This window comes from Anomaloglossus baeobatrachus, chromosome 6 (genome assembly GCF_048569485.1).
Source record: "Anomaloglossus baeobatrachus isolate aAnoBae1 chromosome 6, aAnoBae1.hap1, whole genome shotgun sequence".
NCBI lineage: Eukaryota > Metazoa > Chordata > Amphibia > Anura > Aromobatidae > Anomaloglossus > Anomaloglossus baeobatrachus.
The window spans coordinates 96,914,139-96,929,709 of record NC_134358.1 but is presented as its reverse complement, the minus strand read 5'-3'; the positions used below and the strand labels follow the sequence as shown (position 1 = coordinate 96,929,709).

General features: G+C 43.4%; 1 protein-coding gene across 1 annotated transcript in view; it reads right to left on the bottom strand.

Annotated features, from left to right (window-relative positions):
* Positions 1-13,357, bottom strand: part of LOC142244090 (b(0,+)-type amino acid transporter 1-like) — an 81,323-nt gene extending 67,966 nt beyond the window's left edge. The window contains exon 1 of the mRNA XM_075316287.1: positions 12,660-13,357. Within this exon, the coding sequence (XP_075172402.1) occupies positions 12,660-13,353 (694 nt within the window). The 5' untranslated portion in view covers positions 13,354-13,357. The remainder of the gene's footprint in view (positions 1-12,659) is intronic.
* Positions 13,358-15,571: the final 2,214 nt, after the last annotated feature.

The following is a 15,571-nucleotide window of genomic DNA, read 5'->3' as shown; positions in this document are numbered from 1 at the left end:
TCACTAGCGGCCATATAGCGACGTACCAGCGATCCTGACCAGGTCGTATCGTTGTCGGGATCTCTGGAACGTCGCTACATGTAACGGGACCCTAAGACCGACCACGCATGCACACTACACTACCGGGCAGATCAAAGTGCTGCTACGTGAATGACGCAGAACACATCATGCACACATGGCTGGGCAGGAGGACAGCGATCGAACAAGATGGAGGAGGCAACGGATAAAGAGCAGCGACACCCATCAAACCAGACTGCCCCCTAGGTGAGTATAATAAAGGTGTTTTTTACATTCTACAGAGCGGCCTGGACACTTAGATACAGTATTCTAGAATGCTGTATCTAAAGGGATCACTGGTGGTGGCCGCAGCTCAAAAGGGAAAAACCTGGTGACAGGTTCCTTTTAAAATACATGGGATATACACAGCTTCAGATTTCTCCTGGCACTATTGTCAGCCAGTGGTTGTCCACCTTAATTTAAGTCCACACGGCCATATAAAAAATTACCAGAGGTAAAATTCAGAAAAGTTGGACGATTTTTTTTGCCACTTGGCATCCATGTGTAATCCTTTTTTTACAGCAGCAGCTACGGTATTAATAATTTATAAGACCATTTACAGTTTCCAATGTTACAGAATTGCAATAAATGCATAAAATAGGGTGCTATATTGTGGCTCTGTATAGCATCTATTTTTGTTTTTAGAAAACTTGAGAATTGGTGAGTCTCTTTTGATACACGGAAGAAACTAACGCCTGGTGCTATATTTTACACGCAGACTCAGTTAGTGAAAAACATTGCTCATCTGCACTGCCTCATTGAATAACATTGGTCTGTGTGCTATCTGTTTTTTCATGGACAGGACTCAGACCAAAAATATGATCATGGTAAATTGGCCTCAGAGACATATTAAATGAATTCAATATAATTCTCGATTTAATGTAAAAAAACTAAGCACTTTTCTAATGTTTTTAAATTTTAAAAATCCCTACTGTTTCCTCTCTTTTCTAACTGTCTATGTGTATTTTTTTTCTTTCTTTCGATGACGATCCGGTTGAGTCTCCCGGCATGCACTAGGTATTCTTAAATGAGACATCATTAGTTGGCTGGAATTGAAGTCACAGATTGTCACCAAGGAGAAATTCTCAGGGTGGGTTATTCTCTGCTACACTGAGCTAACGAGCATGCGCCGGTGTCAATACTGACGAATGCTCAGTACGCTGCCACTGCTCGCAGCTATGTAACTTTCATTGTTCATTTACAATGTGCTCCTTCACTGGCTCTATAGAGAAGTGACAAGCTAGTAAGGCTATGTGCGCACAGTGCGTTTTTCACGGCGTTTTTGCACGTTTTTCGGGTGCGTTTTTGGCCTCAAAACTGCAGGACTTTGCTTCCCCAGCAAAGTCTATGAGTTTTCATTTTTGCTGTCCGCACACATCTGGTTTTTTTACCTGCGTTTTTGAGTTAAAAAAAAAAAATGGACATGTCAGTTCTTTCCTGCGTTTTTCTGCGTTTTCCCCCCATGCAATGCATTGGAAAAACGCTGCAAAATGCAGAGATCAAAAACGCAGCAAAACGCAGCCAAAAACGCACCAAATCGCGGCAAAAACGCATGCATTTTTTTATGCGTTTTTTCGACGCAGGTGCGTTTTTGTGCGTTTTTAGCGGCCAAAAACGCACAAAAACGCAGCGTCAAAAAGACGCAGTGTGCGAACCTAGCCTTACACTCACTCTCAGGATCACACTGGCATTTATGTGTGAGGCAGAAGTTCCTTTCAGGCCAGAGTCACACTTGCGCATGACTCGGCGAGTCTCGCATCGGTATCACCTGGGGCGGCCGCACGCTCTATGGACAGGAGCTTCTCTGCTGCATGTATTTCTATGCAGCTGACCCGCTCCTGTCCGAGAGTGTGAGGCTGTGTCGGGTGATGCCGATACGAGACTCGCCGAGTCATACGCAAGTGTGACTCTGGCCTTACAATGTAATCGTATGCAGTGCCACAACAAGGCAAAACAAAGCTCCATAGACTTACATTGTAAAAGCAACTTCTGTCTCAGTGTGATCCAGTGAATTGGAAATGCAGTAACATGAATGACAACAGGACTGAAGCGATAGCTGGAAACCAGAAACAATGGCGATCAATAAGTATAATAGCACATTAACACTAGATTGCGTATACATTTACACAGGTCTAGGGCCCAAAAAAGTTTTCTTTGGAGTGTTTCTTTAATTAAAGTGGTTAATGCAACATCAATGTTATTTAAAAGGAGACTGTGATGGCTTCCATCATTTCCAAAGACAAAACTTTAGAACAACCCTTGAAGTTGTGAAAAGGAAACAATCACATGAAAAAAACACTATTAACTTGCAGATTTGGGGTTAATGTGCAGGTTAATAGCATTTGGAGCTGCCTGGCGCCTGCACATCGAATCCTGCTGCCGGGAGGAAATTAACTTTATTCCTCCCGGTAGCGTTCTGTTTTCAGACATTGGGGCGGTGCTGGTGCAGGTTCAGTCACCACTCTGTGTATCAATTGCAGAGGCTGTAGCTGCGTCTACAGCACTGACTGACAGCTGGGTTAAACCCCTTCATGACTATTGTCGTATTTATGTCAAAGGATATGTCCTTGTCTTTGGTGGAGGCTCACACGCCGAGCCTGTATCATTCCCCGCATCTGACGGCTGATTTATCATCCATCATGTGCCTTTAACAGCCAAGGTTGTATCGGAGATCAGCCCTTTACTGTTAACCAGTTATATCATACTGTTGATCTCTGACAGCGGGATTTAACACTCGCCGGCGGTCCCATCAAGGGCCCCGTTACGTGACCGCAGGGCGCCGATGGGTTGTCATGACAGCCAGGGGTCAGTTGATGACCCTTGTGTCTGTTATGACGATCCTCCTGTGAACACCATCTGCGAGCCGACATTCATAGGAGATTGGGATTTCTGCTGTACAGTGCGGTGCTGACGCTGATGCACTGCTCTGTACAGCACAAATGGTAGAACGATCGCAGCTTAAAGTTCCCTAAGGGGACTGTTAAATACAATAAAAACATTATAAAAAAAGTTTTAAAAAATATGAAAAAACCCAGAAAAGTTCAACTCGCCCCCCCCTTCCCACTGAAATTGAAAAAATTAAGAAAAAAGAAAAAATACACATATTTGGCATTCTGTGTTCAGAAATGTCCAATCTATCAAAATATAATAAAAAATTAATCTGATTGGTAAACAGCATAAGAAAAAATTAACGCCAGTATTATATTTATTTGGTCGCCGCTACATTGCAATAAAATGCAATAAGAGGCGATCAAAACATTGTGGCTACCTAAAAATGGTGTATGAGTAAAAATATCAGCTTATGGTGCAAAAAATAAGCCATCGCACAGAACCATATCCCGAAAACATTATGGGTCTTGGAAAATGTCAAAAATAGCAATTTTTTTTTTTTACTTACAAATTTTGGAATTATTTTTCACCACTTAAATAGAAAAAAACCTATACATGTTTGGTATCTACGTACTCGTACTGACCTGGAGATCCATATTACCATGGCAGTTTCATCACATAATAAACATGGTAAAAAAAAAAATATATATATATATATATATATATATATATATACTGTATATATATATATAGTGGAATTGCACTTTTTTGGCAATTTCACAGCGTTTGGAATTTATGGTATATGGTAAAATGAATGATGTCACTCAAAATTACAACTCGTTTTGGAAAAAACAGGCCCACATGCAGCTGTAAATATTAAAAAAAGTTATGACTCTTGGAAGAAAGGGAGGAAAAAACTAAAACGAAAAATTGGCAAGGTCACAAAAGGGTTAAGAGTGAGCGGCTGTTAGTCACTGCAGATGGCATGGTTATAGAGTGGTGAATGATCAAGTGCTGGCGCCATCCCTATGACTAAAACCCAAATGCTGCCAGGAGTAAGAAAGTTCCTTTCCTCCCACTAACGGGGTTCACTTTGCAGGCGCCAGGCAGGTTCCAAACGCTATTACCCTGCAGATTAACACCGTATCTGCAGGTTAACAGCATTTTTTCAAATGACAGGTTCCCTTTAAAATAAACCTTATACACATTGGACATCCAAGAATTCCACATATTGTAAGACATTGTTTTACCATCCAGGGCACTACAAAAACCTGAACATCGCACATTACCTATTGCAAGTTTTATCTGGATTAGAATGGAGCTACAATACCGCAATATGAAAGTGGATTTGGATAACCTCTGGTGCTATTGTATTATAAGGCTCGAGAAAAATTCACTGAGCACTGACAATAACTGCAGTATTTCATGAGTGAAAAGACTTTACGCACCATTGCAATACCAACAGAGTGGAAAATCATCTTGACAGATAGTTATTTCAGTTTGCATGATTATTTCTCCACCATGAGCATCTACAAGATATCTACTGTTCTATACAAACCATCAATCATAAAAAGTTACAGTTTTGTTTTTACTGGTGATTGAATAGTATGGTGTAATACAAAGACCCATAACACCCTTCTAATCTTACAAAAAGTCACATGTAGACACGGCCTCGGTTGATTTAGCTTTAGATTATTTAGACAGCATTGAAATTTATACATTCATTTGACAAAAAAACTTTCATCATAACTTTTTGGGCTAGAATGTAAAGAAAAATTGTATTAAGTTGCTCAAGATGTACTCCAGAAAATATGTTAAAGAGGTTGTCCACTACTTGAACAACCGTTTCTCATTCCGTTTGTTCGCTCCTGTAAAAATAAATAAGCCTATGCTCAACTCCGATGCGGCTGCAGTTCCAGCGATGTCTTAAGCCGCAATCTTGAGGACCACGTGACATTATTGTGCCACCCCAGTGTTAATCGGGCTGCTCGGATCCGGGATCGTCGTAGCTTGAGGGGTCCGGACCCGGCTTGGCGGACACTCTGATCCGTAAAAGGGGTTATTTACAGGGGAAAGGTTTGTGATGCCACCTGCGGGTTGCGGTAATGGGAGTACCGCCGCTGCTGGAGGGAGAATCGGGGCAGATGGTGTGAAGCAGCAAGGTGTCAGTCCCTCCGCAGGTAGGGAAGGCCCCGGGCTCAGGGGGTTGGTAGATTTGGGAGAACAGGGTGCAGGGACCATGGATCTCACTGCGGGTAGTCGTGGTGTTGGATGAGGAAGAGAAAGGATACACACACACTGTAGGTAAACCAAAGTCTCTGAGTAAAGCTGCCACTGCCGGGGGCCCGTCCAAGTACCCGGTCCCACTGGTGTCACTTAGTGCTTCGGAGCCTGCCTCCGTGCACAATTTGTTGTCCGTTGATGGTCCGCATTGCTTGAAGTGGTTGGGGGCCCTGCTCACTATGTGTAGTGTAGGTGTGCTCCTAAGGGCTGGCACTTGGGACCTCAGTGCGTTGAAGTGCCTGGAAAAACCCTGTCCCCCTCGTTGTGCTGATGCCCTCAGTCTCTGAGCGGTTAGGGAAGTCCTTAAGATCCTCTCCCTCTCAGGTGAATTGTGAGGACGTTGAATCGGCTCCTGACCTAGGGTCCTGTACCCCATCATGCTCGGTACCGGTCAGTTCTGATGGGCCCTTCTGATGCCGACAGTCCCTCCAAGACTACGTCTGTCACACCCCTGTCAAACGTCCCTGCAACTGGTCCCGACTGCTCTGGACCCGGATCACTGCTTGCGACCCAATCAGTTTTTCTTAGCTCCCCTGGAGCTAACTCTCCCAGCTCCTCATTTTCTGGAGCACACTTCTCCACTCTCTCTTCTCAGTCTGCCCAGTTCCCAAGTGGCTGGCCAATTTTCCAGCTAGTCAACCCCCTTGGTGTGTCTGGCAGTGAATGATGTGAGGTGATTGGGTTTTGTGGTGCAGATGGGAGTGACACCGGTTTCCTGGGCGCCTGGAACCATGGGGGGTAGGCCCTGCACCCTGGGTAAAGGAAGCAGTTCCCTGTAGCACCCTGATGTATTCAGGGGCGCTACACTATTATGACACACGAGCCCCGCGACCAATCAGCGCATGGCATCTGCCTACCCACCTTCGGACATTTGGGCAGAATGTGAGCGCTGTGCTGACTTCCTGGTCAAATGTCCAAAGGCGGGGAGGAGGAAGCTGGTGCTGATTGGATATGGGACCCGTGTGTCATGAAAGGTCACGTGGGACCTAGTGTGGATTGCGTCAGACCTACAGGGGTGTTTTGAGGGTTAATAAATTAATAACTTAAAAACTCTTTTTTCTTGTTCTTTACATGTAAGACCGCAGTGACGGCATCTGATTGGCTGAAAATTATTTACCATATAAAGCTTTAAATTTTGTCTCCGATTAACCCCTTCACGACCGCGGGCCGTAAAATTACGTCCTATTTTAACGTGACTTAACGACCAGGGACGTAATTTTACGGCCTAAACTTCATTTGATTGCCGTGGCCATAGCAACGGCTTTCAAATGATGTCCCCTGCTGTTTCTTACAGCAGGGGACCTTTGCTTGACCCCAGGGGGGGCGGCATCGCCACCCCCTATCGACGATCGATGTGATTGGCTGTTCAAATCTGAACCGCCAACCACATCGATCGCACTAATTTCGGCAAAAATAATGCCCGAATTAGTGCGATCCTGTGAGATCCAGCTATGAGATGCCGCAGCTGCAGCAGCATATCATAGGTGGACCTCAAACATGCCGCCCCCAGCCCCTGCAGCACTGATTGGAGCGATCGTGCTATGACGCGCAATCGCTCCAATCAGTGTGCAGTGGGGCGGTCTGATCTGCCGGTGGCCGCCCTCCCCAGGCCTGTGCTGGCCTGCGAGCCCTCCCCCAACATGGCTGCAGCGTGCAGTGGCTGGTACTTGTGGTACCACGCCACCGCTGCTGCCGCCGCCGCCTCTGATGTCTCCGCCGCTGCAGCTCTAATGGTAAGTATTCCGCTCCCTGCGCGCTCCCGTGAAGGCCCCTGCGCGCTCCCGTGAAGGCCCCTGCCCGTGCCCCCCCCGATCTGCCCCCCTACGCCCCGATCTGCCCCCCTACGCCCCGATCTGCCCCCCCGGCATCCCGATCTGCTACCACCGCTGCTGCTGAGGTCACCGCTGCTGCTGCAAAGTGAGTACTGTGCTCACTTTGCAGCCCGTGCGCGCTCCCGTGGTGCCCCTGCGCGCTGCCGTGATAGCCCCTGCCGTGCCCCCCCCGCGATCTGCTCCCCCCAACCCCCCCCCGACATCCCGATCCGCTCCCCCCGCGATCTGACTGCCTCCCCCATTATTTCTATTCTGCTTCTGCAGCTCCCTCTCCGGTCTCCCCCTCTGCTCTCCCCCCCTCCCCCTCTGCTCTCCCCCCCTCCCCCTCTGCTCTCACCCCCCCCCCCCTCTGCTCTCACCCCCCCCTCTCCCCCTCTGCTCTCCCCCGACGTCCTCTTACCTGTCTTCACCGGCCTGATCACATCTGCGTCCATCGCTGGGTCCTTCCTGGGCATTCTGCTGATCTGCCTGCTGCTCCTGTAAAGCTGTCCATCTCTCTGCCATCTGTTCCTCTGCAGCTCTTCTGGTCAGTGATCCTCCTGCTAGTCCTCTGGGTACTGTGAGTATAACTTTTTTTTTTTTTCCGTATCCCCTGTCAATTTTTACACCTCATCCGTCCGTGCGTCCCGCCAAGCGCTGATCAGGGATGCAGATAACGGATCGGCATCCCTGCTCAATTTTTGGCGTGACTTTTTTTTCCGTATCCCCGACGCTTTTTGTATCGCGTCCGTCCGTGCGTCCCGCCAAGCACTGATCAGGGATGCAGATAACGGATCGGCATCCATGGTCAATTTTTGGCGTGACTTTTTTTTCCGTATTCACGACGCTTTTTGTATCGCATCCGTCCGTGCGTCCCGCCAAGCGCTGATCAGGGATGCAGATAACGGATCGGCATCCATGGTCAATTTTTGGCGTGACTTTTTTTTCCGTATTCACGACGCTTTTTGTATCGCATCGGTCCGTGCGTCCCGCCGAGCGCTGATCAGGGATGCAGATAACGGATCGGCATCCATGGTCAATTTTTGGCGTGACTTTTTTTTCCGTATTCACGACGCTTTTTGTATCGCATCCGTCCGTGCGTCCCGCCAAGCGCTGATCAGGGATGCACATAACGGATCGGCATCCCTGCTCAATTTTTGGCGTGACTTTTTTCCGTATTTGCGACGCTTTTTGTATCGCATCCGTCCGTGCGTCCCGCCAAGCGCTGATCAGGGATGCACATAACGTATCTGCATCCATGGTCAATTTTTGGCGTGACTTTTTTTTTTACGTATCCCCGACGCTTTTTTTTATCGCATCCGACCGTGCGTCCTGCAGCGGCCGATCAGTGCACTGCGTCTGTGCGTTTGAAAAGTCAAATGGCGCTCCTTCTCTTCTGAGCCCCGCCATGCGCTCAAACAATTACTTTCCACCACATATGAGGTATCTGCGTACTCAGGAGAAATTGCACAATACGTTTTATGGTGCATTTTTTCCTGATAGCCTTGTGAAAAAAAAAGCTACCTAGTTGAAGCAACCGTTTTGTGGTAAAAAAAATTTTTTTTCTTTTCACGGCTCAACGCTATAAACTTTTGTGAAGCCCCCAGGGGTTCAAAGTGCTCACCAAACATCTAGAAAAATTATTTGAGGCCTCTAGTTTCCAAAATGGGGTCACTTGTGGGGGAGCTCCATTGTTTAGGCACCTCAGGGGGTCTTCAAACCCGACATGGCGTCCGCTAACAGGTGCAGCTAATTTTGCACTCAAAATTTCAAATGGTGCTCCTTGCCTTCCGAGCACTGCTGTGTGTCCAAACATTTGATTTCCACCACATATGAGGTATCTGCGTACTCAGGAGAAAATGCACAATACATTTTATGGTGCATTTTTTCCTGTTACCCTTGTGAAAAAAAAAGCTACCTAGTTGAAGCAACCGTTTTGTGGTAAAAAAAATTTTTTTTCTTTTCACGGCTCAACGCTATAAACTTTTGTGAAGCCCCCAGGTGTTCAAAGTGCTCACCAAACATCTAGAAAAATTATTTGAGGCCTCTAGTTTCCAAAATGGGGTCACTTGTGGGGGAGCTCCATTGTTTAGGCACCTCAGGGGGTCTTCAAACCCGACATGGCGTCCGCTAACAGGTGCAGCTAATTTTGCACTCAAAAATTCAAATGGCGCTCCTTGCCTTCCGAGCACTGCTGTGTGTCCAAACATTTGATTTCCACCACATATGAGGTATCTGCGTACTCAGGAGAAAATGCACAATACATTTTATGGTGCATTTTTTCCTGTTACCCTTGTGAAAAAAAAAGCTACCTAGTTGAAGCAACCGTTTTGTGGTAAAAAAAATTTTTTTTCTTTTCACGGCTCAACGCTATAAACTTTTGTGAAGCCCCCAGGGGTTCAAAGTGCTCACCAAACATCTAGAAAAATTATTTGAGGCCTCTAGTTTCCAAAATGGGGTCACTTATGGGGGAGCTCCATTGTTTAGGTACCTCAGGGGGTCTTCAAACCCGACATGGCGTCCGCTAATGAGTGCAGCTAATTTTGCGTTCAAAAATTCAAATGGCGCTCCTTCCCTTCCGAGCTCTGCCGTGCGCCCAAACAATTGATTTCTACCACATATGGGGTATCAGCGGACTCAGGAGAAAATGCATAATAAATTGTAGGGTGCACTTTCTCTTTTCTCCCTTGTAAAAATGAAAATTTTATGGCTAAAGTAACATTTTTGTGTTAAAAAGTAAAATTTTCATTTTTTCCTTCCACATTGCTTTGGTTCCTGTGAAGCACCTAAAGGGTTAATAATCTTATTGGATGTGGTTTTGAGCAGTGTGAGGGGTGTAGTTTTTAGAATGGGGTCACTTTTGGGTATTTTCTGTCACCTCGGCCTCTCAAAGTCACTTCAAATGTGATGTGGTCCCTAAAAAAATTATTTTGTAAATTTTGTTGGAAAAATGAGAATTTGCTGATGACCTTTGACTCCTTCTAACTTCCTAACGGAAAAAAAATTTGTTTCGAAAATTGCGCTGATGTAAAGTAGACAAGTGGGAAATGTTATTTAGTAACTATTTTGTGTGACATATCTCTCAGATTTATGGGCATAAATTTTCAAAGTTTGAAATTTGCGAAATTTTCAAAATTTTCGCCAAATTTCCTAAATTTTCACAAATAAACGCAAAAAATATCGGCCTAAATTTACCACTGACATGAAGTACAATATGTCACGAAAAAACAATCTCAGAATCGCCAGGATCCGTTGAAGCGTTCCAGAGTTATAACCTGTCAAAGTGACACTGGTCAGAATTGCAAAAAATGGCCCGGTCATTAGGGTGTTTTAGTGGCCGGGGGTGAAGGGGTTAAATCTTTTTGATAGGCTACATTCACATGACCGTTCATGGGAAAAGCTAACAGCACTCAGATCAGTCCAATGTTTTTTGATAGGATTGTTCAGATGATAGGATTTTTTTATTGCACGCTCTTCTCCATATTTCAGATGATATTTGCATAAAAAAATCAGATCCCATACGAGTCCACCATATAGCATCTGCTTTTTACAGATATATTGCAATTCTTAATGTAGGAAACTATTTGGTCCTGCAGGTTTTATTCACTGCTCACGTACAGTATGCCATACGTATACGGATGACAATATAGATGACAAATCGTTTGTTTCTTTTCTATGAAAATCGGATTATTTTTACTATGATCAGGCTAAGTTCACACGAGCATCTAGAGAGTCATCTGAGTTTTATCCAGTTTCATCATTTGTTGCCCATGTGCAATCTTTTTTTATACAGCAGTAGTTATTCAAAAATTACAAGACTTAAATACAGTTTCTTATGTTAAATAGGTTTTCCACTACTCGGCCAACTCCATCTCAGTCACCATACTCCCCAACATAAAGTAATAACAGCTTGTACTCACCTCCATGACGTTTTATGTCACGTGAGCGCTGCAGTCAGTGACCTCTAATGGGCCACTTCACTCTCACTTTCTTGGGACGAAACTGATACCTGGAAGAAGTGAGAGCTGCTGCTGTTCTCTAACTTCTTCTGGATGTCCTGCCTGCAAGGCTCACATATCATAACGTCACGCAAGCCCCAGGAGACCCACCAACGATGTTACTGCAACAGCGTTAGACCCAGAAGAAGTATGTTCAGGCTGTTATTATTTTACAAGGGGAAACATGGTGATTGAGAAGGGGTTGTCTGAGTAATGGAGAACCTCTTTAAAGAATTGCTATGTATCTGTAAAAAAAGGATGCAATATCTTTGGTTTGTATGAAATCCGATTTCTTTGCCTTGTCTGACATATGGAAAGAAACTAGTGCATGCTGAGATGGAAAAAAATATATCTCATCGGCACTGCTCCTTTGAATAACATAGGTCTCAGTAAGTTCATTTTGTACAAGGAGACTGAAAATACAGTTGTGTGAACTTGGTCTTGGGTGGGTAATAAATGCTCTACTGTTATGGATTCCTGACTAAAGACAGATACGCTTCTAAACATTGCTTGGCAAATAAGCCTCCTTACACTGACATGCCATGCATGTCACTCTCCACAAGGAGAAACGTTACTCTTTAGATTACACTCCTAAATACTGACATTGCCAAGGGTCCACCACCAATGTCTACAACAAGGACATTTAGGTTACAGTCCCAGCACTTGGGCAACATCTACCTGACACTTATAACGTGTCACTACAAGATATTATTACAATATTCATTTAATAAAAACCAACCAGCAGGATTTTCATATATAAAGTAAAGCCAGTGCTATACTGGCGCTAGGATGCTGAATGTAAGCATAGCTTTTCTTCTGAGATTGGATGTTTTATTTCAGAAATATGGGCAAGTAACGTTCCAGCAATGCACTGATATTGATTGGCAGATGCAACAGGAAGGGAATATGTTGGTCAGGTCTTGCTATCTATTCCAGTCCCTGTCTGTCTGCCTGCACCGGAATTAACGTCTATGATGGCGACAGGGGGAGGAAGGCCAGGCAGACTGATAGGGGCGGGAATAGATAGCAAGACCCGACCCACATATTCCTTTCCTGTTGCACCTGCCAATCAAATAGCAGTGCATTGCTGGAACTTTACTTGCACATATTTCTGAAATAAAACATCCAATCTCAGAACAAAATCTATGCATACATTCAGCATCCTAGCACCAGTATAGCACTGGCTTTACCTTATATATGAAAATCCTACTAGTTTGTTCCCTTTAATGCAGGTCTGCTCTGTAAGGCATGTTCTCACATACATTTTTACTGTGGATATTGCTGTGAAAATGGAAAGCACATTGCAAGGGGTGAAATATGCACTGACATTAGCAGGATAGATTGACGTGTTGGGGATTTCAAATTTGCAGCACCATTCAATTGATGCAGTGGATATATTTCACAGCGTATACATCATATTCATTAAAAACTTAAAAAAAGCTCATATCATAAAAAGCTGCATATTTTTTGCAGCATGTACTCTAGGTGCAATCATACCTTTATTGATAAGAAGCAAATAGACCATCACTATATCAATCACATCTTGTTAGTAACTAGAAGGAATATTGTAACACTACTTGTTGTTATACCTTAAATGTTATCCACAAGTCATGTTTTATCTGAATTGACCAGATAGGACTTTGTCACAACATTTAGATTATAAAGCAAATATTGTACATACCGATGACGTAGTTAAGAACATTCCATCCACCAAACGCAAACATGCCCTGGTACAAAGCTTCAGCAACCTGAGACACATTAGGAACATTGCCTTCAAATGCATCATGAAAATTGGACGTATTCCCCATAGCTAGATGGACAATACCACTTATAACAATACCAGTGAGCGAAGCCATTTTAAGGACCATAAAAATGTTCTGCACTAAAATCATCCATCTTGCACTTAAGCAATTGATAACCCCTACTACCAGAATAACAGCAATAGCGGTGGCCTTTTTTATCGTCTCTGGTGTGGGGCATCCTGGAAAAAATGGCTGGATAACGTATTCGGCAAACATTAAAGCCTGGACAGTGGTCGTCGCCGGTCTGAGGAACACTATAAAGGTCCATAAGAAAATAAACGCAGGGATGGGACCAAGTCCTTTTTTGATGTAGAAATATTCCCCTCCAGATGATGGAAAAGTAGTTCCCAGTTCTGCATAACACAGGGCTCCAGCCATTGATATTATACCACATGCTGCCCATATCACAAGAGCCACTCCAACGTTCAGTTGTGAATACAGTAGAACAGCGCCCGGAGAGATGAAAATGCCGGTGCCCAAGATGACAGTAATAATGAAGCTGACGCCGCTGAAATATCCAATATTCTTTTTTAGAACAACTCTGTCTTCTGCTGAAGGTTCCTCTCTATCCATTGTAGCTCGTACTATGTGGCTCAGATGTGTTAACCTTTATATAACCATATATTTATTTTGCAATGGTGCCAAGTGAGCAGCGAAAACACGAAGAGAGCCTTTGTACTCTGTACTTCTTCATTCTTGATAGTGGTGACTATCAAATCCCTGCAATATCCCTACTGGTTTAATATTATATCATTCTAATGGTTTTTTTTCACTTTACAAAACCTTTTTTTTTTTTAGTTTCACAAATGATATGAAAACACCCACATTCATTGTTTCATTGTATAATTACACTTAAAGGGAATCTGCCAGCAGGTTTCTGCTACCTCATCTGAGAGCAGCATAATGTAGGTAAAGAGATCCTGAATCTAAAGATGTATGACTTAGATTATTGAGTGCAGCCGTTCTGACACAGGGAAAGATATTACTTTTAACATGTAGCATTTCTCTGGGACAGCTGATCCCGCCCACACCAGGCTTTCAGTCTACATTTGCATAGATAGAAGCTGCTAAACACAAAAAAGGTGGAGTCAAACTAAAGCTCGTGCTCCTCAGACCCATTAATGATAAAGCTAAGAGGCTTAAACTAACATTTCCGGTAAATACAAACAGGTGTAAGGTCCAGGGTTTCCATGGAACTTGTTGCGTTTTCTTGCCCTTGTCCAAGATGGAGTCTGTTGCCTCCCCTGGCCCTTGAAATTCCTGTCTGCTCTGCTTATAATTCCCAGTCTGGGATGTAGTCCTTGCTTGAGTATTTTGTGCTGCTGGCTACTGAGTGTTTTCTGGCTTTTTTCTGCTGTTGCATGTTAGTTCTGTGCTCTGCCTCATTACGGTTCAGCTGCCTGCAGTCAACGGTGCATTACCCTGATACCAGCTGTGGTTCCCTCCTTTTAAGAGTCCCAGGAGAAGAGCTAATACTGCTGGACTTCCTTGGTCTGTAAGAACTAGTTTCTCAGTTATCTGTGTACTTCATCCAGGACTCCATCTATACGGGCTATGTGCTGGATTTGAGCGGAACTTTGTTCAGCCCTAGGAAGTACACTGAGAACTGTTTGTTTTCTGTGTGCACCTGCATATAACTTCTGAATTCTCATGTATTAGTGCAGTACGCACACCTGCATATAACTTCTAGACATTTCATCACTTGTTTGTTGTGCTTACTCCTGCATATTACTGTGGACATTTCACCACTTGTTTGCTGTTCTTACTCCTGCATATTACTCTGGACATTTCACTATTTGTTTACTGTGCAATCCTGCATATTATTCTGGACTTTTATGTATTTGTTGCTGTGCACAATTCTGCATATTACGTTTGGACATTCACATATTAGTGCAGTTTTGCACTTGCATGTAATTTGTAGTTGCTTCTATTTTTCTCTGTTATCTAAACTGTTTAATATTTGTTAATACAGAGTATTTACAGAAACCCTTGTCTCAGTTCCCTTATAGTCTATGCTATCAAATTCCAAAGTATCCACATCATTGTTACAACAGGTTAAATTTAAAAGATTACATCTCTGTATTAAATGAGACTATCGTCAATCCAAAGTGAATTCTGCCAAAAATGTTGTCTCCCGAAATACATTTTTTTTACCCAAATCATTTTAGGCCCTATAAATTCCAGGAATTGATCCAAATTGATTATTAAAATAATCTGTGCACTGAATAAAAAAAAAAGTTCCAATTTACATTGCAAAAAGAAATAGAAGCCCACTCAGAAATTTAAAATGGGAATTGAAAAAGTTCTTGATGAGAGTGTTTTTTGGGAGTTCTTTTTAAAAAGGAACATGAATTTATTTCTATTGATAACTCAATTATACAGAAGGTATTTCATTCATTGCCAAAAATTCACAAAAAGAAATTTCCTCCTCCACTAAGATCTATTGTTTTTGGCGTAGGATCATTGAATATAATCTTTGTGAATGGGTAGGTTCTTTGTTACAACCAGTTGTAGAAAAATGCCTGGGTTATATTAAAGATACCAAACATGTTCTATCAGCTATAAAAACATCATATAGGAAGATGGGTATTGATGCATTACCTTGAATCTTTTTATACTTGTATTCATCACAATTTGGTGCTTATTAGATCTTGTACAGAGATATACCACATATGATGAAGATGTATGTTCTTTTTTAATTTTGGCCCTGTGTTATCTATTGTCTCATAATATTTTTATGTTTGAAAATTCATTTTTCATACAGTTTAAGGGTGCTTTCATGGATGCAAAA